General features: G+C 44.1%; 1 protein-coding gene across 3 annotated transcripts in view; it reads left to right on the forward strand.

Annotated features, from left to right (window-relative positions):
- Positions 1 to 22,902, forward strand: part of LOC146275310 (melanoma receptor tyrosine-protein kinase) — a 62,993-nt gene that overhangs the window by 37,159 nt on the left and 2,932 nt on the right. For 2 of the 3 annotated variants that reach the window (XM_084702974.1, XM_084702975.1), the window contains exons 2-22: positions 5,848 to 5,999; positions 6,076 to 6,283; positions 6,367 to 6,504; positions 6,621 to 6,689; positions 6,762 to 6,880; positions 7,220 to 7,361; positions 7,535 to 7,651; positions 7,727 to 7,853; positions 7,951 to 8,024; positions 8,117 to 8,207; positions 8,319 to 8,521; positions 10,623 to 10,755; positions 10,868 to 10,958; positions 11,036 to 11,193; positions 19,609 to 19,647; positions 19,783 to 19,927; positions 20,117 to 20,239; positions 20,336 to 20,434; positions 20,603 to 20,788; positions 21,430 to 21,585; positions 22,738 to 22,813. In XM_084702974.1, the coding sequence (XP_084559100.1) occupies positions 5,848 to 5,999; positions 6,076 to 6,283; positions 6,367 to 6,504; positions 6,621 to 6,689; positions 6,762 to 6,880; positions 7,220 to 7,361; positions 7,535 to 7,651; positions 7,727 to 7,853; positions 7,951 to 8,024; positions 8,117 to 8,207; positions 8,319 to 8,521; positions 10,623 to 10,755; positions 10,868 to 10,958; positions 11,036 to 11,193; positions 19,609 to 19,647; positions 19,783 to 19,927; positions 20,117 to 20,239; positions 20,336 to 20,434; positions 20,603 to 20,788; positions 21,430 to 21,585; positions 22,738 to 22,813 (2,646 nt within the window). The remainder of the gene's footprint in view (positions 1 to 5,847; positions 6,000 to 6,075; positions 6,284 to 6,366; positions 6,505 to 6,620; positions 6,690 to 6,761; positions 6,881 to 7,219; positions 7,362 to 7,534; positions 7,652 to 7,726; positions 7,854 to 7,950; positions 8,025 to 8,116; positions 8,208 to 8,318; positions 8,522 to 10,622; positions 10,756 to 10,867; positions 10,959 to 11,035; positions 11,194 to 19,608; positions 19,648 to 19,782; positions 19,928 to 20,116; positions 20,240 to 20,335; positions 20,435 to 20,602; positions 20,789 to 21,429; positions 21,586 to 22,737; positions 22,814 to 22,902) is intronic. The other variant, XM_084702976.1, reaches the window with a different exon arrangement.

The raw sequence follows: 22,902 nt of genomic DNA on the forward strand, positions 1-22,902 counted from the left end.
GTTTTTCCCGATGGTTCAGGCATCCCGGCGCCAGCATGTTGAATTAACGTTTATTGAAATAGGCAGCAAATTCAACTATGTATAATATGTATGTAAGTATATATAATATGTATGTACACTCTGGCGCTCCACTTGGCTCTCCACTTTCCTGCCAAAATAACGATGACCGGTGCACGCTGAGATTGTGTGACGTCAACTCCCGGAGCTCTATAGGCGATGTTACAGCATTGTGTAACACACTTCGGTTGTGGATAGTATGTCCATAAATAAAGCCAAGTCACTCATTTAGTGGCAAAATCCATTGTTTTGTCTACAAAATTATAAGAGTATAAGTTTAGCTAGCTTGCAAATCCTGAGAATAGCCTACTGTACCAGACCTTTCTACGTTCAATGGAAAACGGTCTTTTGTCCCTCGGAAGTTGCCGTAGGCATGATGCTGACGTAAGCATTACGTGAAGTCAGTGAGGGCTGTTCGAATGGCGATGTCAAGACGCAGTGTTGCCAGGTCCGCGGTTTTCCCACGGAAGGGGTCTACTTTTGAAGTGTTGCCGCGGGTAGAATTTTTTGTCCGCTGGTTTGGGTAGACCTATTTTGCATGCAAATTACATGAATATCTTTAAATAAATATCCATATTTTAGAATTATACCCAAATCCTACCAAACTGACTCCAGATCAGCACGTACACACATGAACATGGGACACGCCCACATACACACACGCACTGTGCGTGTGCACACGCGCCTAATGCTCTCAGTCTCCTGAGAAAACCTCCTGAAAACTTTTAATACTGGCATACTAAACATTTGGTGTTACTTTGTAAATATTACAATACATTTGGCAATGATAACAATGCTGTTGGACTTTAAAAGCAGTGTATATGGTTTGGCTGGGGCATATTTGAGTTCTGATATTGGGCTGATTTTGGGGCTGGTTTTATTGGCCATTGGGCTGGTTTTGATTGGGCTGGTTTTGTCACACAGACCTGGCAACTCTGTCAAGAAGTGGGGAAAATACAAATTGTGAAAAGAGACTGCGTCTGTGTCTTATTGTCCGCAAGGGTTAGCATATCAAATTATATCTAAAATGAACATACAAAGAGCTTGGTTACACTACTGAAGTTGAATTAGCCAATGTCGTTAGTGATGCTAACTAACGTTATTTTGCTAGCTGTATATAACATTTCACTGGGTCTTGCAGCTGTTTGATTTACTGAAATTATTATGAAATGTTATGTTCTACTAGCTATTTGCCTACATTAGCAAAGCACTGTATTTCCAAGCCCTGATAACTGAGACGACACAGTAAATAATTCCTCTTTCAAGTAATAAGCCCCCGTTCAAGTGTTGAGCATTAAATTAGCTGCACGGTCTGTAGATATCTTGGAACAAAGCAATTTTTTGGTTCTAAAACCAGGCTATAAGCCGCTTCGAAATATAAGCCGTACAACCACAAAAAAACTGTAAAATCGGGGTACAGGTAGGGTTGCCACCTTCAATACAGAAAAATAAGACACGCCTGCCACAGCGGGGCCACGATGACCACAGGCCCGATTAATTGCCAGTGTTTTCATAAAAATATTAAGATTGATACATGGACATTATAAAAATATATCTGCTATTGAAATCAGTGTAAACAGATACCCTCAGCCTATCTATATCACAACTCAAGTGGTCATATCGTCATAGCTGAATACACAGCTATGACGATAATAAACATAGGCCAACAAAGTTTGACAGTGAGACCACAAACAATAGGCTTTTGGAGGGACTTGTGAGATGTGAACCTTATTTTACTAACTTATTAAATTAACAGATCCATAACTTCATAACATCATGAACATGATAACATGAGTGGACCAGAAGTAGTAGTGTGCAGTATTGGAGCATGTCAAGCCTACTCCCTTTTATAAGTGTACTTCTTATTACGCGGAGGGGGGGGGGGGTATCTGGGGCTGCCTCCGCCATTCTTTCAAATCGACTCTCCGCAAGAGACCCGCCCTCCTCTGACTCTGATTGGCCGTGAACCTGAAACAAACCGATCAAACCAATGATGGCAGACGATTTTGTATTTTAATAGCCTGGCTGCCAGCCCAACTTCTCCCCGCCCACAAAAAAATGTGGTCGGGAAGTTGGGTCTGGAGGGTCTCGTATTGGGAACAACTACATAAAACCAGGGTCTGGGCGGATCAATGAAATTGCCAGGACGGGCTTTATACGATGATGGACAGATGATCAACAGTAACGTAATCAACAACGTCATGAAAGAGCCCTTGGGTTGAATTCGTTTTCAACAAACAACATATTACGTTGCTCATATTGGTTGTAGGTCTATTCAATTGAGCGTAGAGGCATTTGTTTTACGAGTTCGGCTGAAACACGCCCGTAGTCACAGCCCAACGGAGAGTTTTCAAACTCATATTCTGACTAGAATTATGAGTATGACAACGTCAGGCTATTATTTTAAGGGACACAGGTGGCAACCCTAGGTACAGGCCGTGGCTTCATTTCCCAAAAATACGGTAATCCCCTTGTCATTTTTATATTTTAACTATGGAGGCACTATTGGATAAATGTGTTAACTCCTCTTTTGTAGCCTACACCCTAAAAAGTATTGTTTGACCTGGCAACCCTGGACATAAGTCACATTATTTCAGATCCATTAAAGACTTGTTGTCAGTAAAGACTTGTTGGAGCCAAGCCTGAACTACCAACCAGTTGAAGAGCCTGTAAATGACAGAGCTGAGGTAGGCTTTTAAGGTAAACACTACTGGTTGACTGATAGGTGTTTTTCAATGGCCATAGCCAATATGTAGAGAGCAGCCAATGGGCAATATACAGTCAGGTCCATAAATACTTGGACATTGACACAATTTTCATAATTTTGGCTCTGTATACCATCACAATGGATTTGAAATGAAACAATCAAGATGTGCTTTAAGTGCAGACTTTCAGCTTTAATTTCAGGGTATTTATATCCAAATCAGGTTAACGGTGTAGGAATTACAACACATTTGATATGTGTTGTAATTAAGGGATATGTGTTGTAATTAAGGGACCAAAAGTAATTGGACAATTGGCTGCTCAGCTGTTCCATGGCCAGGTGTATGTTATTCCCTCATAAAGGGATTTCGTTATTTCATTGACAAGGAGCAGATAAAAGGTCTAGAGTTCATTTCAAGTATGGTATTTGTGTTTGGAATCTGTTGCAGTCAACTCTCAATATGAAGTCCAAAGAGCTGTCACCATCAGTGAAGCAAGCCATCGTTAGGCTGAAAAATCTAAACAAACCTATCAGAGAGATAGCAAAAACATTAGGTGTGACCAAATCAACTGTTTGGTACATTCTTAAAAAGAAAAGAACGCACTGGTGAGCTCAGTAACACGAAAAGACCCGGAGGCCTGGCAGAGCATCACCAGGAACGAAACCCAGCGTCTGGTGATGTCTATGGGTTCCAGACTTCAGGCTGTCCTTGACTGCAAAGGATTTGCAACCAAGTATTAAAAGTGACAATTAGATTTATGATTATGTTAGTTTTTCCAATTATTTTTGGTCCCTTAAAAAGGAGGGGGCCACATATAAAATGTGTTGTAATTCCTACACCGTTCACCTGATTTGGATTTAAATACCCTGAAATTAAAGCTGAAAGTCTGCACTTAAAGCAGAGAAAAACTTAAGGGCATTTAAATCATAGACGCTAGGACTATTTTTACAACCGATAGCCCAATTTCTTCATTTTGATGCAACTTTTCAACTGAGGCTTCATGCTTCCTGTGTTTGGTCTTTCATGTTTTTTCCTTTGGAATCTTTTAAGGGAGACTTAAAACATTTTTTATAACAGTGTCCCTACTGTCCCCACATACATCTAAACCATACCGCAGAACCAGCATGCAGCAGAACCATAAGAACCAGCATACAGCAGAATCATACAGCAGAACCAACATACAGCAGAACCAACATACAGAAGAACCATACAGCAGAACCAGTATATAGGGGAACCATCGGAACCAGCATACAGAAGAACCATACAGCATAATCATTATACAGCAGAACTAGCACAGAGAAGAACCATACAGCAGAACTAGCATACAGAGGAACCATACAGCAGTACAAGCATACAGAGGAACCATACAGCAGAACTAGCATACAGAGGAACCATACAGCAGTACAAGCATACAGAGGAACCATACAGCAGAACTAGCATACAGAGGAACCATACAGCAGAACCAGCATACAGAGGAACCATACAGCAGAACTAGCATACAGAGGAACCATACAGCAGAACCAGCATACAAAAGAACCGTACAGCAGAATCATCATACAGCAGAACAAGCACAGAGAAGAACCCAGGGCTCTCAAGTGTCACGCATTGAGAGTGACAGTCACTCATTTTGGTCTTTAGTCACGCCCTCCCGCCACACATTGTATTTCTCACGCAGAAAAAAATATTTATAATAAATTTAATATGCCGCAGCACCCAACCAATATTCCTCTGGCCGCCCCACTCTCACTATGGAACCGGCAGTCAAGCGCGTCTCCCCTGTAGTTCTTAGTCGAGCCTGCCACTTATCAGCCAATCAAAAAAAAGAAAGGGTCTATACAATAGCCAATTGGAAAATAGCACCATTGTATCTGGGTAAGATTTAATGCAACAACCAATGAGAAAAAAGCATATCCTGTAATTTTTCATGATTCTGCTACGTCTTCCGAAAGTTTTGTTCACCTACAAAGCAAACCGCTGAAGCTCGAGCATCACTTTGAGCACAGTCATGATCTCCTGTTTTAATGTTACAACAAATTCACAACTTGTTTCACACAAACAATGACAACTTGACTGCTGTTGAAAAATGTTTCCCAGATAATTAGCATCAGTTTTTCAACAGTTTTACAGCCTGTTCACTGACAACACCTGCTCACAACAAGTAGTTCATAGATGTAGCCGGTGTGTATCGGTGAAACTCACTCCTCAGGTAAATAAGAAGCCACCCGCAACATTGGCTTGGCATTGACTTTTGAAATAATGTCATATTTTATTATTATATCCTGGCCATAGATGCATTAATCATTGCTGCTTTTCAAAGATGTCAGGTAAAAAGCAATTAATTAATTAATTAATTAATTTTGACCCCCTGACGGGGGGGGGGGGGGGGGATGTCACTCTTGCCTGTCTTCAAAACTTGAGAGCCCTGAGAACCATACAGCAGAACTAGCATACAGAGGAACCATACAGCAGTACAAGCATACAGAGAAACAATACAGCAGAACTAGCATACAGAGGAACCATACAGCAGTACAAGCATACAGAGGAACCATACAGCAGAACTAGCATTGAGAAGAATCATACAGCAGAACTAGCATAGAGAAGAATCATACAGAAGAACAACTATAGGCTGAAATATACTTCACTCAAGTACATGTACGCATGCACTGAATGGCTGTTGCATGTATTCAGTGTTCGTTTGGTGCGTACTTTGTGCACATCTTCCCGGCCCTTAAATGTACACATATGCAAAGTGCAATAACAACAGAAATCTTGGGGCAGTATACCAAAGTTCCTCTGCTCCAAGATAAAAACAGGAAACAGCAAAGAAGTAGTTGTTAGGTATGCTGGAGAGGTAGGCTGTTCAGAGCTGGTCTGACTGGTTCTGCTTCTCAGAGCCGCTGTCATTCTTAACCTTAACCTGGGTCTTACCTGCCTCATACTGGAGCTGCCGATGGGGTTGTGGAGGGGTTGTGTTTGGGCCTCCCCCTTCCCACCTAACCCACAAACTAAGGTTCAACTAACTGAGTCTGCTACCTCTCCTTCTCTCCTTCCCTCTCCTCTGTGTGTGTGTGTGTATGTTTGTCAGTTTGCCAGGGCACTAATAACCGCCTGACCCAGCTGGGCACGTTGGATGACCACTACAACAACCATGTGAGGATGTACACTAACTGCACTGTTGTTTTGGAGAACCTGGAGATCACCTACACACAGCCCTACCATGATCTCTCCTTCTTACAGGTAGGCCTGCAAGTGTGGGCTTGTGTTTGTGTGTGCTGTGTGTGTACACCAATGAACGGTCTCTCCTCTCCTTCAGTCTATACAGGAAGTAGGGGGATATGTGCTGATAGCCATTAACTATGTGTCGACCCTGCCTCTCTCCAACCTGCGGCTCATTCGAGGCCACACCCTCTTTGATAACCACTTTGCCTTGGCTGTCATGTCCAACTATGAGAGGAATTACTCCTCTCTTACCCTCAACTACACCAAGGGACTGAGACTGCTGCAACTCAGCAACTTGACAGGTACACACACTCTCTGCCTGCTGCAGACGTCCTGACTAGCACATTGAGGGTGCATTGTTCTGAGTCTGTGTGTTTGTGAACAGAGATTCTGAAGGGGGGTGTGAAGGTGGCCAACAACCCCCTCCTTTGCCACCTGCAGACAGTCCAGTGGCAGGACATAGTGGACCAGGCCAGCGGCCCCCACATGTACATCAAAATACCGGACACCAACTCTTCTCTCTGTAAGGAGCACCAGGCACTTGCTGACTGGTTGATGGGACTGAACAATGGATGGATACTAAATTAATTGATGAAGAAATCGTTATGTTGAGTAGTAATCGTGTAGCGTGTGTTCCAGGTGAGAAGTGTGATGCTAGCTGCTTCAACAGATCCTGCTGGGCCCCTGGACCCCAGCACTGCCAGGCCTGTAAGTATAACCCTGTATGAGCCATCCCAGTTCCAGAACACTCTCACTCATCTTTCCCCCCTCCCCCCTCAGTCTCCAGGCTCACATGTGCTGAGCAGTGTTCAAGAAGGTGTCGTGGACCCAGACCCAGTGATTGCTGTAATGAGCACTGTGCTGCAGGCTGCACTGGACCAAGACCCACAGATTGTCTGGTAAGAGCTGCATGTCTACCTGTCTGTCTGTCTGTCTACTGGTCTGTCTGCCTGTCTGGCTGTTTGTCTACCTGACTGTCTGCCTGTCTGGCTGTCTACTTGTCTGTATGCCGGTCTGTCTGCCTGTTTGTCTATCTACCTGTCTGTCTACCTGTATGTTAGCCTGTCTGTTTACCTGTCTGTCTGTCAGTCTGCCTGTTTAGCTGTCTGTCTTACTGTCTGTTTGCCTGTCTGTCTACCGGTCTGTCTGCTGTCTGGCTGTCTGTCCGTTCTTTCTTTCTTTCTCTGTGATGTTTAGATTGATAAGTATGTGGTCAGCTAACCCCCGTCCCTCCTCAGGCCTGTAGGGACTTCCAGGATGGGGACACCTGTAAGGACGCCTGCCCCCACCCAATGATCTACAACCCCAACACCCATCAGCTGGCCCAAAACCCTCACGCCAAGTACACCTTTGGAGCCACCTGTGTCAAGACCTGCCCTCGTAAGAACCTGCCTCCTTCAGCCTAGACCTGATAACCTCTGACATGTGACGACCACCCTATCCTCTCTAGTCTAGATAACTATGTGATGACCACTATCCTCTCTACATAACTATGTGATGACCAACTCTATCCTCTCTAGATAACTAAGTGATAATCACTGTATCCTGTCTAGATAACTATGTGATCACGGACCATGGTGCTTGTGTCAGGACTTGTAGTGGAGACACACATGAGGTGGAGAAGGGTGGAATCAGGAGGTGCAAGAAGTGTGAAGGCCTCTGCCCCAAAGGTACATGAAGGGAGAAGGGAGTGAGGGAGAGTCAGAGAGATGGAGGGAGTAATGGCATCTTTCATTGTCTTGCAGTGTGTAATGGAATCAAGATGGGACACCTGAAGGATGTCATATCAATAAACGCTTCTAACATTGACTCTTTCCGGAACTGCACCAAGATCAATGGTGATGTGTCCATAGTGGAGGTTTCTCTGACGGGGTGAGACACTGGGACGAGGGAGCACAGATCACAACATAATTCATAAATACAGGGACATACAGGGACTATAATGCCAGTGTTCTGTTGTCTCTTCCAGGGACAACTTTACACAGACTCCTCCCATGGACCCTGCTAAACTAGACTACTTCAAGACTGTGAAAGAGATCTCAGGTATGATTGGTTCAGCTGATGTCAGGAAAAGGTTGGTGTTAATGACAGTTAACCTAGACTGTATGTATGTGTCTGTGTATACGTGTGTGTAGGATTCCTGTTAATCCAGGCCTGGCCGAAGCACCTGGTGTCTCTGAGTCCATTTGAAAACCTGGAGATAATCAGAGGAAGGACCAAGCACTTGTACGCAAGCACACCAGCTCCAACTCACTCAATACAACCCGTAGAACATTGCAATGAAATGAACTTCTCCGTCTCTTCTCCTCCTGTCTCTCTCACTCTGGCGCCCCACAGTGGCAAGGTTAGTTTTGCAGTTCTGAATGTCCCCCACCTGCAGTACCTGGGCCTGCACTCGCTCAAGGAGGTGAGTGATGGGAACATGGTGGTGAAGAACAACCCACAGCTCTGCTATGCCAACTCCAACCACTGGCGGGCACTATTCAGGTCAGACGAGCAGGACATCCGTCTGGAGAACAACGCCAAACCCAGCAGCTGTGGTATGTCTCAACTAGAATGGCTGTATTTGTATTTAGAAAATGTACAAGATAGACCACAATTAATCGCAAATTAATCGCAATTTTTATATGTCAAAATGTTCTTTAAAGGGACATTTTTCTATTTTTTATACCCTTATTTATACTGTAATATATAAGTTTTAAACTAAACATACAAGCACACACAAACAATTTAGCAGCCTTAAAACTGACTAAACAGAAAGGTTTTTAATCTAACTTTGAATGCCAAAATGGTGTCAACCTCCTTAATTGAAACAGGGAGTTTGTTCCAGAGAAGAGGTGCTCAATTTGAGAACGCCCTGCCGTTTGTTGTTATTGATTTTGGGAACCACCAGATAGCCTGCATCTTGTGATCATAGTGTCCTTATTGAGTGATAGGGTGCGAGGATACCAGAGTATTTTGTAGAAGCAGCATGTAGAGAGAAAATAGCAGAGGGCCTAGGACAGAACCCTGTGGTACTCCATATTTTACAGTGGAGCTCCTGGATGAGCAGCCATCATGTGGACAAATGGTAATCTGTCTGATAGATACAATCGAAACCACTGGAGTGCCGAACCAGAGATCCCAACATAGTTCTTCATACCTTCCAGGAGAATTGGGGTTAGGGTTATATCTACAGTGTCAAATGCTGCACTTAAGTAGTAACAATAGTAGATAATAGCGCTGTCCCCAACTAAGATTTTCTTTGCTCGACTAAGACTCGCCTGAATACTTCTTAAAATCGACTAATCTAAAATATTGTTTGTATTACATGCAAATCATCAGAGCACGCCAATTAAAGGGTGCATACTGGAGACTTTTTCAGAACCACAGACAATTTACGGTTTTCAAGTGGTACATCATATTCAACGTTGAACTATATAAACTGTTGTTGACAGAGTGTGCGTACTTAGATGAAATGCTTCTATACCACAGATTGCTTTGCCATTTTGCCTAAAGGATTAATATCACGAACTGTAGACAAAGTATGTTAGAGTTTGTAGTTAGGCTAACAGCTACGGTTGTGCTCATGTGCAAAAAAACAAAACGCAGATTAACGAAAGGGAAAACAGTAACACCTTTTATATAATTATATATTTTATTAGTTGTTTAGTTTATTAATAGTTTATTTGTCTTAAATAATATAATCTACAATTTCTGTAGAACATTTCTTTAATTCAGCAATGGTGACACAAGCAGGAATCAGATCTCACACTGCGATACTGCTGCTCGATTAAAAAAAATCTTAGTCGACCAAGAGCATATCGACCAAACAATCAACCAGCCGACTGAGTGGGGACAGCCCTAGTAGATAATTGACGACTTTGGCAAGTGCTGTTTCAGTGCTGTGGTGAGGACAAAATCTGGATTGGAGGGGTTCATACAATTTATTTGAGGAGAGAGGTTCAGTGAGCTGTTGACAGATTAAATTGGCCTGTATTTGCTGAGAAATATTTACTGATTGTTTAAAATCGTCAGGGACGTGACCAGTTAGAATAGATCAATTACAAATACGTATTATTTTTTTTACCAGGTTGGGGGCGGGGGGGGGGGGGGGTTTCCTACTGCGTCTGATTATTATTCCTCTTTAATGTAGATGGTGGTTTCATGCAATCTATTTCAAATGTTTTGAAGGTGTTCACAGATTTCAGGCTGAGGTTAAATCTGGAATCATAAATCATAGCAACACCGCCATTTTCTTACACGAGGAATGTGTAAGTAAACAAAATCCGGAAGAGATGTTTCATTCAGAGGGGTATATTCATCAAGTTTTAGCCAGGTTTCGGTGAGTCCAATCAGGTCCTGACTGCATTCAGACCTCAGGTCGTTAATCAAAACAGCCTTTGTGGTTAAGAATATGATCTCTAGGAGTGCAATATTCCAGTATGAGTTTTTAGCATCTTTAGTCTTAGGAATATTTCCTCGGAAAACAGTGATGCTGTTAGGAGCAAACATAGAAGTATGGGGAACGGGGGAGTTAGGCTCAATACATTAAATTTGTATTTTCCTAACAATTGAAGGCCGAGATTTTTGGGAATAGGAGCACCTCAATGGGAAAAACCACACCATCCTGATATTCATGGTGTCCCCGTGTGTCCTCAGAGCAGCAGAATCGAACCTGTGATGCCATGTGTACAGCTGAGGGCTGCTGGGGCTCTGGTCCGGACATGTGCTTCTCCTGCCGCAACTTCACCAGGAGAGGGCGCTGTGTGGAAACCTGCAACCTGCTGCTGGGGTAAGTCAGACCCCCCCCTGCTGGAGGGAGGAGGTACAGCAAGTTACACACTGACAAGGTTACAGGAGCATATATAGACCACCTGGAGAAGGACTGTATGTGTGTGTTCCAGGGAGCCCAGAGAATTCCTGAACAACAACTCATGTGTGGAGTGTGACACTGAGTGCCTGGTGCAGAATGGGACCTCCACATGCCATGGGCCTGTACGTCCTCTCACAAACACACACATTCACACGCACGCACACACACCTCCCCATCCTCCATCTCTCCTCTTCTCCAGGGTCCTGACCACTGTGCGGAGTGCGCCCACTTCCACGATGGCCCCCATTGTGTGTCCAGTTGTCCGCAAGGCGTGCCAGGAGAAAGAGACAGAATCATCTGGAAGTACGCTGACCACAAGATGGAGTGTCAGTCCTGCCACCAGAACTGCACGCTGGGGTGAGACAATTCTCTAAACACATCCAGACACACTCACACACACTACTTTCTAGACACATCCACACACACACACGTTACTCTTTAGACACATCCAGACACATCCACACACACGCTACTCTCTAGACTCATCCAGTCACACACACACATTACTCACTACACACACACACACAAGCGCACACATACACACACACACACGCTACTCTCAGTCTAGACACATCCAGACACACACACACACACAAACACTATCTCTAGACACATCCAGACACACACACACACACTATCTCTAGACACATCCAGACACATCCACACACACGCTACTCTCTAGACTCATCCAGTCACACACACACATGAGACGTGTGAATTAAGTGAACCGATGCCCGTAAAAAATGTTGAGCTATGGGCCGCAAAGTGGAAAAGGTTGGGAATGGTTGCTCTAGACACATCCAAACGCACACAGACACTCTACTTCATACGCACATCCAAATGCACGTACACACACTACGTTATAGGCACATCCAAACACAAACACACACACACACACACAGAGACAGACACACTACTCTCTAGGCACATCCATACACATGTTCACTTACCAAGTAGGAAACAGCAGTTATGCCAAATTTACTTTTATTTACTCATGCTGTGAGTGCAATTTTGTTTAGTTTAAATGCAGGATGGGCAAGTTTTGCGAATGTAGCAATTGTATTTAGAATTTTAAAGGATTCAAACCAAAATATACCACCCCTCCCTTAAAAACCACCCCTCCAAAACACATGAACGCGCTGCCTGACTACTGCCGGGAGGTAGACAGACAAGTAGCCTTTCCAATCATTGCATTTGGTCCGAATGCCGTCCAATCATTTGTGCCGGTCCGACCGTAATGATTGATAGTGTTTATTACAGTCCTGCGATAACCTTAGTTATTATATGGCAACGACAATACGAGCATTCTGATTGGCTAATGGATGGATAGTCATGCCAGCCGCGTATTGACCTCATCGCCGGTCCGCGGTCTGATACGGATTATTATTGCCCTCCTCTGACCTCATCTTCAAAATGATCGAGGAGTCAGCTGCGTTTTACTATCTAGACGATACGGAAGACATCAACGGCGACAAAGAAATTGTTAACTTTTTAAAAGAGTCGTAATTTGTGTTGGAATTAAAACCATTCTAGCAGAACCGTGTTGTCCGCTTTCTATCAAAAGTAATTGGTTGCTAGGCAACACCTGAAACACACCGCGAGAAAACTTGAGAGCTAGCTACAATTAGCCTACCATTTATTTTTATTTACAAAATGAAAAGAGCTAAAAATACCATATAATAAACAACTTACTGGTAAATATCGAATTTATTTCATTTTACTCTCAAACCTTTAGTTTTATTGGTTGCTATCGGGATGTGACATTTATATCAGAATATGTCAAAAAGTGCTTCTCAACAACATTACCTTCCCTGCCTTTAAGCCATTGCTGAATAGGTAATTTGAGAGGAGCAACAACACTGTTCTCATGCATTGCTCCTCAGTTAAATACATTTGACCAAATTTGTCCCTTCTTCCCCATCCTCTCTCTCTCTCTCTCTCTCTCAATTCAATTTAGCTTTATTAGCATGACAGTCATTACGATCGTATTGCCAAAGCAAGGTGCACAACAACAGATAACCATACATTAACAACACAATTCAAAAACAACATAAGGAACGACGTCCAGATAAGGGGGCTGTGTGTCCCTCTCCTAAGAGCACTTTTAGCTTTTCATCATCAGACAGTGAAGTGAACGATGGTACAAGGGATTCAAATTTAACAAAGAATGCTGTCTGGTATTTCTGTATTGTTGGCAGTGTAGTAGAAAGTGCATCTCTGTCTCTACCTCACCTGTAGTACAGTGACCACACACTCTGGACTCTTCCGGTAACCAGGTTTTCTTATGTCTGCCTTTTTCAATGGCCAGACTGTGGTCACTGATCCTGTATTTAGTCAGGATCTGTCTCTGTTTTACATCTTTTACGGTGTAAAGATATTTAGCCAATTCATAGTTTCTGTTTAGGGCCCGATAGCAACTTAGTTTGTTTTGTGTTTTGGTTTGGTTGTTCCAATGTTCCAGGCCTTTTTGATTTGTTGAACAATTTGGTTTACTCTGATTTTTGATTGTGGAGCAGTGCTGATCTGAGATGGGGCAATGTTAGGTGTTGGTTGGTTAATTAGTCTCATGACCAGCTGACTGAAAGGACTCTTTTGGGGGTTCAATTCTTGGATTTGCAGTGCTTCAAATTGCAGTGTATCTTGGGTACTTAATTTGAGATGTATCCAGAATTTTAGTGATCTTTTTTTTATGTTTATAATTAATGGGTATCGGCCTAATTCTGCTCTGCATGCATTTGTGGGTGTTTTTCTTTGTATGTTCAAAACTATTCTACAGAATTCAGCATGCAGGGCCTCTATTGGATGTTTGTCCCATCTAGTGTAGTCATGCAGACTGAGTGGACCCCATACCTCACTTCCATATAGCGCTATTGGTGCTATTATGCTATCAAATATTTTTGTCCAGATTCTGATTGGTATGTGTATTTTATTATGTGTTGTGTTCCTGTGTAGGGTGCTGAGCCAGGCGTGCTGCAACGGGGCCTGACACCAGAGCGTGGCTGTTCTCCGCTGGGCTGGGTGCCTCTAGGTGTAGGTCTATATGGTTGGGATCCACTGGGTGGGGTTCAAGTTGGCTCGGAAATTGTGCGTGGAGGTCCAGAAGGCTGAGACCCGGAGTTTGGGTATCTGTTGTGCTGGGCTTTCCTCCCTCCTGGCTGGTGCGGTGCGCGATGTGGTGGCAGAGCTGGATCATGTCCTCCGCAGGGTGTGGCTCCTCTCAGGTCTTCCGCCAACCTCCAGACGTTGCTCCGATCTAGGTGCACTCTGTCGTACAAGTGTTCAGTTCTTATAGTGGGGTGGTGGGCGATGGCTACATTGGTGAGGGTGCCACAGGCTGTGGCGATCCTGTTGTTGATCCCATTGGTGACGTCACGGGGGAAGTCTGATCGTGGCAGAAGGGTGGAGATGGTGATCTTGGCCTTTGGAAATTCTTTGCAGGCTTTCTTAACCACCTCCGTTAGGGCCTCTGAGACGCCCTCTCTCTTGTAGCGCAGGTCGTTGGTGCCGGTGTGTATAATAATGTTGTCAGGCTGACCTAGATGGGACAGGAAGACACCAGAACATACCAACTCTGTGTCTGGGGAACAATTTCCTATGATGGAGGAATTTAACACTGGAGTCCATGCAGTGCCACTGCTATCCATTTTGGTGCCCTACGCATAATTCCTTTATGATGCCCCCCCCCCTCCCACCACCACCACAGCTGCACTGTCAATGCATCCGCATTCTGTGTTTGATATGATGCTAGTTACAGAGTTAATGCGCACAAGCAAAATCTTTTGGCCTTTATTTGAGTGCAAAAAAGTTTTTGGAGATTCATGTAAAATAAACAGCCGTTTTTCAATTGGTAAAACCTTGTCTAGTGAAGGTGATGTCTTTTTATCTCTTAATTTTTCAGCCCCACCCTTACGTTTCTTAGTATGGTTTTCCAAATTAATTAAAAACATTTAAAACTGAAAGCATTAACCTAACCTTCCTGCTTGTGACGTCACAAGGAGCAGATTTTCAAACAGAGCAATAATGAGCCTTAATTTTCTCAAAGGCGGAGAAGAACACCCAGGGCTTGGTTTACACCTATCGAAGATTCTAGCCACTTGGGGACCAAAGGTAGGCTAGGGGAACTCATTAATGTTAAATAACCTCCTAAAGTGAAGTTTTCATGTCATGTGACCTTTAAAAACGATTTCATAAATCGAATATAAAAGCATCATAGAATGTACAGTAAAGCAACTGCTAACTGGCGTCAGTTACTTCAAATGCATAGATGATGTTTAACAGTAAAATCTCAATTTAGCTTGCACCTAACATATTTGAGTGTGCTAACATAAGCAATAACGTCAGCTAACTGGTTTGAGGTGTATGCATAGGCTAACCATTAAATTAGCAGCACATTTCCCGTATTTAACAATGATTAAACATGGACTTACCTGAAAGTGATGCACGGGCATCATCTGCAGTTTCTTTCTCTTTTTTCCGCCCCTGACTCCTGTTGTCTTTTTGAGGCCATTTTCGGAAAGTCGACCGAGCCTGCTGTTAAAGTTTGTCCACGGCGAGCTTGGGAAGTTGAGTGTGTATTTTTTTACCATCGTAACGTTTTTTGAGCAATTAAATATAGCTCTTGTTTTGCCTGTTTTGTGATATACATGCCTAAAAGGTGCCTAATATTAATATAGGCCTTCTGAAATATAATCAGCATTATAATTTTAATAACTTTGATAATTTTTCAGTTGGCAATTTTGTGGTGCCCCCTCAGGGCTTGGTGCCCTTCGCACAGCGCGTAGTGCGCGTTATGGGAGCGGCGGCACTGGGTCCATGAGGATGGCAGTCTTAGGAGAGTCTTGGCATGGTGGGGTGCTCTGCTCTTCTGAGGGCTGTGGGGGCAGAGGGAGGGGCTCAGTTCTCTGCTCCTTTGCTGGCTGTGTGGCGGGCAGGGATGTGTGTGGAGGTAGAGGGGGAGGGCTGGGGTCTGTCCTGTTCTAGGTCTCTGCCTGGTTGCTGGTCTCAGTCTGGGAGCCGGTGTTAGTGGTCTGGTTGAGGGGTGGGTTGTTCTGCTGTTTTCTGGTGCTGAAGAGGTTTGTGTCACTCATTTTGTGCAACTCTTCTCTGAGGCTTTCATTGTCCTGTCTGAGCTTCCTCACGGATTCTCCTAGTTTTGCAATGGCAGCACTAGTCTCCCCTTTCAATCGACCCATTTCAGTTCTCAGCTAGTGGACTGCATCGTTCTCTGACTGTCTTTTTTCTTTAGATTCTATGATTTCCATTTCTAGAAAGGATATACAGTCCTGGATGTGTAGAAGAGATACTGATGTTGATGCTCTGGGTGTGTGGGTCCTGCCAGGGGTATCGGGTGCTGGAGGATGGGTTTGGGTGCTAGGGGGAGGTTCTGATTGCTGGGGGTGGGTAGTGGGTGCTGGAGGGGGGGTAGTGGATGCTGTAGTTGCTCTGGACAGGGCAGAAGTGGTACTTGGATCAGTGTCAGATTGGTTGGATATTATTTCGGCAAGAGCTTTCAGTCTGGGAAATTGTCTTTCAAACTTTTCCAGTTTAGTCTGAGATCCTTGAATCATTATAGTGCCATTGTTGTAAAAGTTCATATTAAATTTGGGCTCAGTGTTTGTATATAGCTGCCTGATCGATTTGTTCCCCCCCATCTTGAGGTTTGTGTACTCTGCGTGGACAGTGGCATGCCAGGCTTCAGGTTGCTGCGTATAGAATAGTAGGTCTGCTTTGACCTCTCTGTCATTCAGCTGTTGGTAGTCAGCTCTCAGGGTCTCTGGTTCCTCTCTCAATAGCCTGCTTCTGTACTTCTTTTTTCCAGTTTCACTTGTGATGTCATCAGGATTTTATTGCTAGGTTACCCAAGCTCCGCCCACTGGACTGCTGTAGAAATGTATCCATTTTTCACTGTCCGAATTTGAAAGATGCCTCAACTGTCGAGATTTGAGAAACTGCGAGGTTCTTCTGTTAGCTTGATAACTAGGTTGATACCTAGCTTGATAGCTTTGCTAGAGGTGTTTAGTATTTGCTTACCCAAATCACTTTTATTTAAAGTCCATATGGCAGGTTAACCACCACTGTTGATTAATGGGTACATAAAGCACTCAAGATATGTATATTATTCAAGAAATCTCAAAATGGTGTCTCAAAATGGTGTTTAAGACAAATTTTTGACGTTTTTTGTGTTAGCATTAGCATAATATAGCGCAATTCGGCGATGACGTCAAGTTGGGGAGTCTTGAAGGAGAGTAGCCTCAGTCTAGTACTAGAACTATGGCGATCTACTGGGATGAAGAAGAGGTGGCAAGAACGACTAATGTATATGATGGCCCGCAGCCGTGTAATTTTGATCCAAGTCGACCTTATGGCCGTCAAAGCCAATTAAATGGATTGTTCATTGTACCGAGGAGAATGAGTGGAGAGTTGATAAAGTGTCCTGGTGAGTTGCTATCATTTAGCAACGCAGCAACGACACCTGGAGCTCGTCTATGAACAGCAGTGCACATATACTATTTATTTTGACTGTCAGTGAATAGCACCGAGTGGAAGTCAACGTTTTCTTTTTATCTAGTGATCATTCAGGGCCTGACATTAACTTTTTGAGGCACTACACTAAGTAGCCTACATAAGTTCCACTTTTTCATGCACAGGTCACGTCCGGGTAAAGATTGTGCCTTTGACCAACGAAGATGAGCTGTAATAATATACAAATGATAACAATTGAGGTGTTATAAAAATCGTATTTGTTACATTAAACATTTACACAATTTCTGCAGAATAAACACGTTCTGTTACGTACTGTATTGCATCTTTGTCCCAATATCTCTAGCTACAGACCGTGCAGCTAATTTGATGCCTGACAGTTGAACGGGGACTTATTACTTGAAAGAGGAATTATTTACTGCGTCTTCTCAGTTACATTATATGTGCTTTGAAATACTGTGACTTGCTAAAGTAGGCAAATGGCTAGAACATAACATTTTATAATAATTTCAGTCAATCAAACAGCTGCAAGACCCAGTGAAATGTTAGAATCAATGTCTATAGCATCGCTAAAGAGGAGAGAGGGTATAATTTCTGGGGAAATTGTAGTGTGTGCTTGCTTGCATCGGTTGCAAACGGGTCAGTTTATTATGAAACAAGCCGAACCCCCTTTGATACATACAAGCTATTCTAACAACGTTGTTACCGGCAGTATTTTTCAGATGGAATCGCGTAGTGTACCAACTACTAACTGAAAATATGCCCGCAAACACGTAAATAAGCTGGACATTTATTTAGGGGGAAATGGCAAATTCAAAAGAAGTTTGCTGGAAGCGATCATTATCAGTAAATAAGCCAAAAGTGACCATTTCTGTCGGTCTCAGTCGAGCAAGCTAGCCTAGCTGCTGTTGCTAGCCAAACTTCACTGAATGTGCTGGAAATGAAAACGTTTCTTTTGACAGAAAAGCTTGTGGCATTGAACAGTGACACACCACACTAGCTTGAGTTTAAATACATTATTTAATGTGACATTACTTACTGTACATGCAAGTCTTGAATTTCTTAAATGTATGATGCTGCCACTACAAGGCAAGATACGATACTACCATTGTAGAACTACTTACTGTGCAACAGTCTATCCAGCCTAGCACATCCAAGAAAGTCGTATCTACTGCGTTGTCGCAGTTACACTATCAGGGCTTGTAAACACTGTGACTTGCTAAACAAACAGCTGCAAGAACCAGTGAAATGTTATATACTGCCACTGCTAGCAAACTAACGTTAGCTAGCATCGCTAACGACATTGGCTAACTCAACTTCGGTAGGCTATCCTCTCAGTCTTTGCAAGTTGGCCAGTGCAAGTAACATTGCTTTTTTTGTTGTTTTTTGGGGGGGGTTTTAACTTGTCCATTGGGGCAAGTACATTTCTCTTCCACTTGCCCTACAAAAAAATCCACTTAGGTTAGTTACCTACAGTAGTACTAGTAGTACAGCAGAAGACATCATGCTAGCTATGGGGTAGCTATTTTTTTTACCTGCCAGTCCCACCTGTAAAATCCCCAAGATCATCGCTAGTTAAATATTTTCCCCGACGTTGTTAAACACATTTCCGAGATGTCCCAAGTTTTGAAGGTACTAGCAAAGCCCATATTAGACATTCTCTGGTACTAGCCTAGTAGTGTTTATTTCCAATGGATTTCAATGGTCTTAAAGCAGACATTTGTCTGTTGTCTCCCCAACGTGACGTCATGCAATGCATTGTGGGGGAAAGAAGAATCATTGCAAAAAGTTGCTACTTTTTTGTATTATATTACATTTTATGACACCCAACAACATGAAATACAATGGATAACAGTTTAAATGTTTATTACTAACAACCAAATAGCGCAAATTTGTTGGAAAAATCAACCTGCCATATGGCCTTTAATCTTTAGGTCTTGGCAGTCTTGTCCTCTGTTCTGTATGATTTCTTTGTCCTTGGTTAATCCTATTTCTTTAATTGTTCCTTGTCCAGGTTATTTTGGCAGTGGGTTACTGTAGGTTCCTCAGCAATATTTAGCCTCTCTTTTTTGAATTGGAGATTGTGGTTGACTGGTATATCCAATATTTCAGCCAAGTTGCTCACCTTTGCAGGATTTTTCTGATGATTAATTTAATAGTAAACTTGTCATTGTACTAAATCCCCAAATAACAATTTTTGATGAATGTTCTAGGAGCTCATTTTGTATGCTGCAAACTCTTCAAAAGTCTCTCTCGCTCTCTCTCGCTCTCTCTCGCTCTCTCTCTCTCTAGATGTTCAGGACCAGATCTGTCTGACTGCACCTCCAGAGAGTAAGACAATAAGCATGATATAAACATTCAACGTGTTTTAATCCTCCAGTTGAATGTTTTACCAGTTCAAAGCGAAAGCTGAGAGAGGGTGGCATACCAGGGATGTAAAGCAGAATACGCTTTGTCCTCTCCCAGACCCCACTCCCACTCTGTTGTGGCCCAGTCTGTGGTGCTCGCCTTGCTGGTGTTTGTAGTCCTATCCCTTGGCATCTTTGTATTACTAAGACGACAGCACATCAAGAGGAAGAGGACATTACGGAGACTGCTGCAGGAGAGAGAGGTGAGACACACACACATAGAAACATATACACCTGGACATGCACAGCTACACACACACACATACTGTACCTTGAAACATTCACAACATTCACCTAGAGACACACACGCCTAGAAACATACACACACACTAAGAGACAGAAACACATGCATGCCACCACCCAGCCACCCACCCACAGCCCTGTGTGTGCAGCTGGTGGAGCCCCTGGCACCCAGCGGAGAGGTTCCAAACCAGGCCCTGCTGAGGATTCTGAAGGAGACTGAGCTTAAGAAGGTCAGGGTGTTGGGCTCTGGAGCCTTCGGGACTGTCTTCAAGGTACACAGAGAGCACGTCTTTCAGAGCGTCACACTTGTCTAGCACAGGTCACTGCTGTGTTGAAGGAGTGGAGTACAGCCTGCTGTTTGTCTGCAGGGAATCTGGCTGCCTGAAGGAGAGAATGTGAAGATCCCTGTAGCCATCAAGGTGCTAAGAGAGGCTACCTCCCCTAAAGCTAACCAGGAGATTCTTGACGTGAGTCAACCATACACTATGGTGTTTGTGTGAATGTGGTATGTGTGTATTGCGTGTGGTTGTGCTGTGTTTGTGTGTGGTTGTGTGTCTGTTGTGTGCGTCTGTGTCTGTTGTGTGCGTGTGTCTGTGTCTGAGAGAGAGCTTACACATGCACCCCCCCCCCTCCAGGAGGCCTATGTGATGGCCAGTGTGGACCACCCGTACGTGTGTCGTCTGCTGGGGATCTGCCTGACCTCCACGGTGCAGCTGGTCACCCAGCTGATGCCCTACGGCTGCCTGCTGGACTATGTCAGAGAGAACAACGAGCACATCAGCTCCCAGTGCCTCCTCAACTGGTGCGTCCAGATCGCCAAGGTGAGACACAGTCACTGGAACCCTGATTACAGCCTACCCTGTACAGCAGTATTGACCCTAATCTTGTACAGCAGTACTAACTCTAACCCTGTACGGCTATTGGGTGGACTCTGTGAGGAAGGGTGAGAAACACCTTTAATTTACAGATACTCAAATACCCCATCCATCTCTCTTTCCTCCCTCCTGCTATCCCCACTCCTCCTTATCTTTCCCAGGATTACCAGTGACCTTGCCTCAGGCAGGTCTCAGCCGTGTGTGTGTGCATGCGTGTGAGATCACTCATCTCAGCCTGTTGAGGCTTTCTGTCAATACTGTAAACAAACACATAGAACGTGTCTGGTATTAATGAGGTCCTCTGTGTACCCTGACTAGTCCTGGTGTGTTAAGCTCGGACAGGTTTAGCTGCTCAGTAATAAGCTCTAGGACGTCTTCCAGATCCAACAACCTCCAGATTAATCCAGCTCAGAGCAGCTGTCCATGCAACATCAAGCTAGGAGCATTAAGGGAAATGTATTCTCGTTCTGTGGAAGGTCACTAGGTTGATGGCTCACATACAAGAGACTCATAAATAAGAGAGACACTGCTGTTTTTACCTTCCCCTTTCACTGTGTCTTTGTCTGTGTCTTTGTGTGTGTGTCCAGGGGATGTCCTACCTAGAGGAGCGCCGCCTGGTGCACCGTGACCTGGCGGCTAGGAACGTTCTGGTGAAGTCGCCTCACCACGTCAGGATCACCGACTTCGGCCTGGCCAGACTGCTGACCGCCAACGAGAAGGAGTACCATGCAGACGGGGGCAAGGTGGGCACGCACGTACACACACACACACATGCACACACGCAACCACGCGCACACAATCACATGCACGCACACACATGCGTCTTCTAAATACATGTGCACATTGCGAGCGCGACATCTACGTGACGCCTGTGTGTCTATTGTAAGTGTATGTAAATTGCTTGCGTGCATTCAGAGGTTTGACATCACCACGCAGGCATATGCAGGTGCTAGTGATCCCTTTGCATATTAACCAGTGGCACGGAATGTATGGGGTGTAATCAGTGTCAGCGTAACTGCACACAGAGCATTCACCGCATACCTGATACGGGTGAATTACGGGCAGGCTACTCTGGTGAGTAGTAGCAAGCGAGGAATGAATATGGCACCTTACAGTTTGATAGATAATTAGGTGTGAGTATAAACAGGCGTAATTTGTGCATATTGCATTTGATAAGGCGTGCGTAAAGGCAGGTGTTATATGTGCTTTGAATCCTGTGTCAATGCAGCACATATAACACCTGCACACACCTGCCCGCCTTTACATGTGAGCTCTTTAGGCATGAGTTAAAATGGTTACATCAAGGGATCGCTGTTTCCAAATTCGTTCTGTGCCACAATAAACATCCTCATCACTTGAAGCACAGAGCCATGTTTCCCTACTCGTTGTCCGAAAATGTACTTGCCTTGGGTCAATATGTCATTCACGTTCGTGTTGTTAGTTGCATGTTCTTTGTAGCATGTCCATTGTAAGTCTATGTAAAATGCTTGCGTGCGTTCAGAGGTTTGATATCACCGCGCAAGCGTATGCAGGCGCTAGTCAGCACTTTGCATATTAACCAGTGACACGTATTACACCTCTTACGGAATGTGCCCCACAGCACACACGCACGCGTGCACACACAACACGCACACACACACAGACACACACACATTCTTGTTTTACTATCCTAGTGAGGACAATTCACTCCCACTCACAATCGTGTTATCCGTAAGCCCTAACCTTAGGCTTTAATGTAATTCTTACCATAACACAAATTTTAACCCTAAAATCCCCACAAAGTTATTTAGTCCCCACAAGGGTAGTTAAACAAGGCCACATCCACACACACACTCAAACGTCATGTTGTAAGTGTGAGGGTGTTGCTCAGTATTTCCCCCTCTACCGCCCGTCAGGTGCCCATCAAGTGGATGGCGCTGGAGGCCATCCAGCACTGGACCTACACCCACCAGAGCGATGTCTGGAGCTATGGTGAGCCACACTACAGACACTGCAACACAGAGCTGGGGTCAACTTCCAGCCCTGACAACCCTCACATTCAACAATCAACACAGTGCAAC

The sequence above is a fragment of the Hypomesus nipponensis genome, chromosome 8, assembly GCF_054491055.1.
Source record: "Hypomesus nipponensis isolate SF chromosome 8, ASM5449105v1, whole genome shotgun sequence".
In the NCBI taxonomy this organism is placed as follows: domain Eukaryota; kingdom Metazoa; phylum Chordata; class Actinopteri; order Osmeriformes; family Osmeridae; genus Hypomesus; species Hypomesus nipponensis.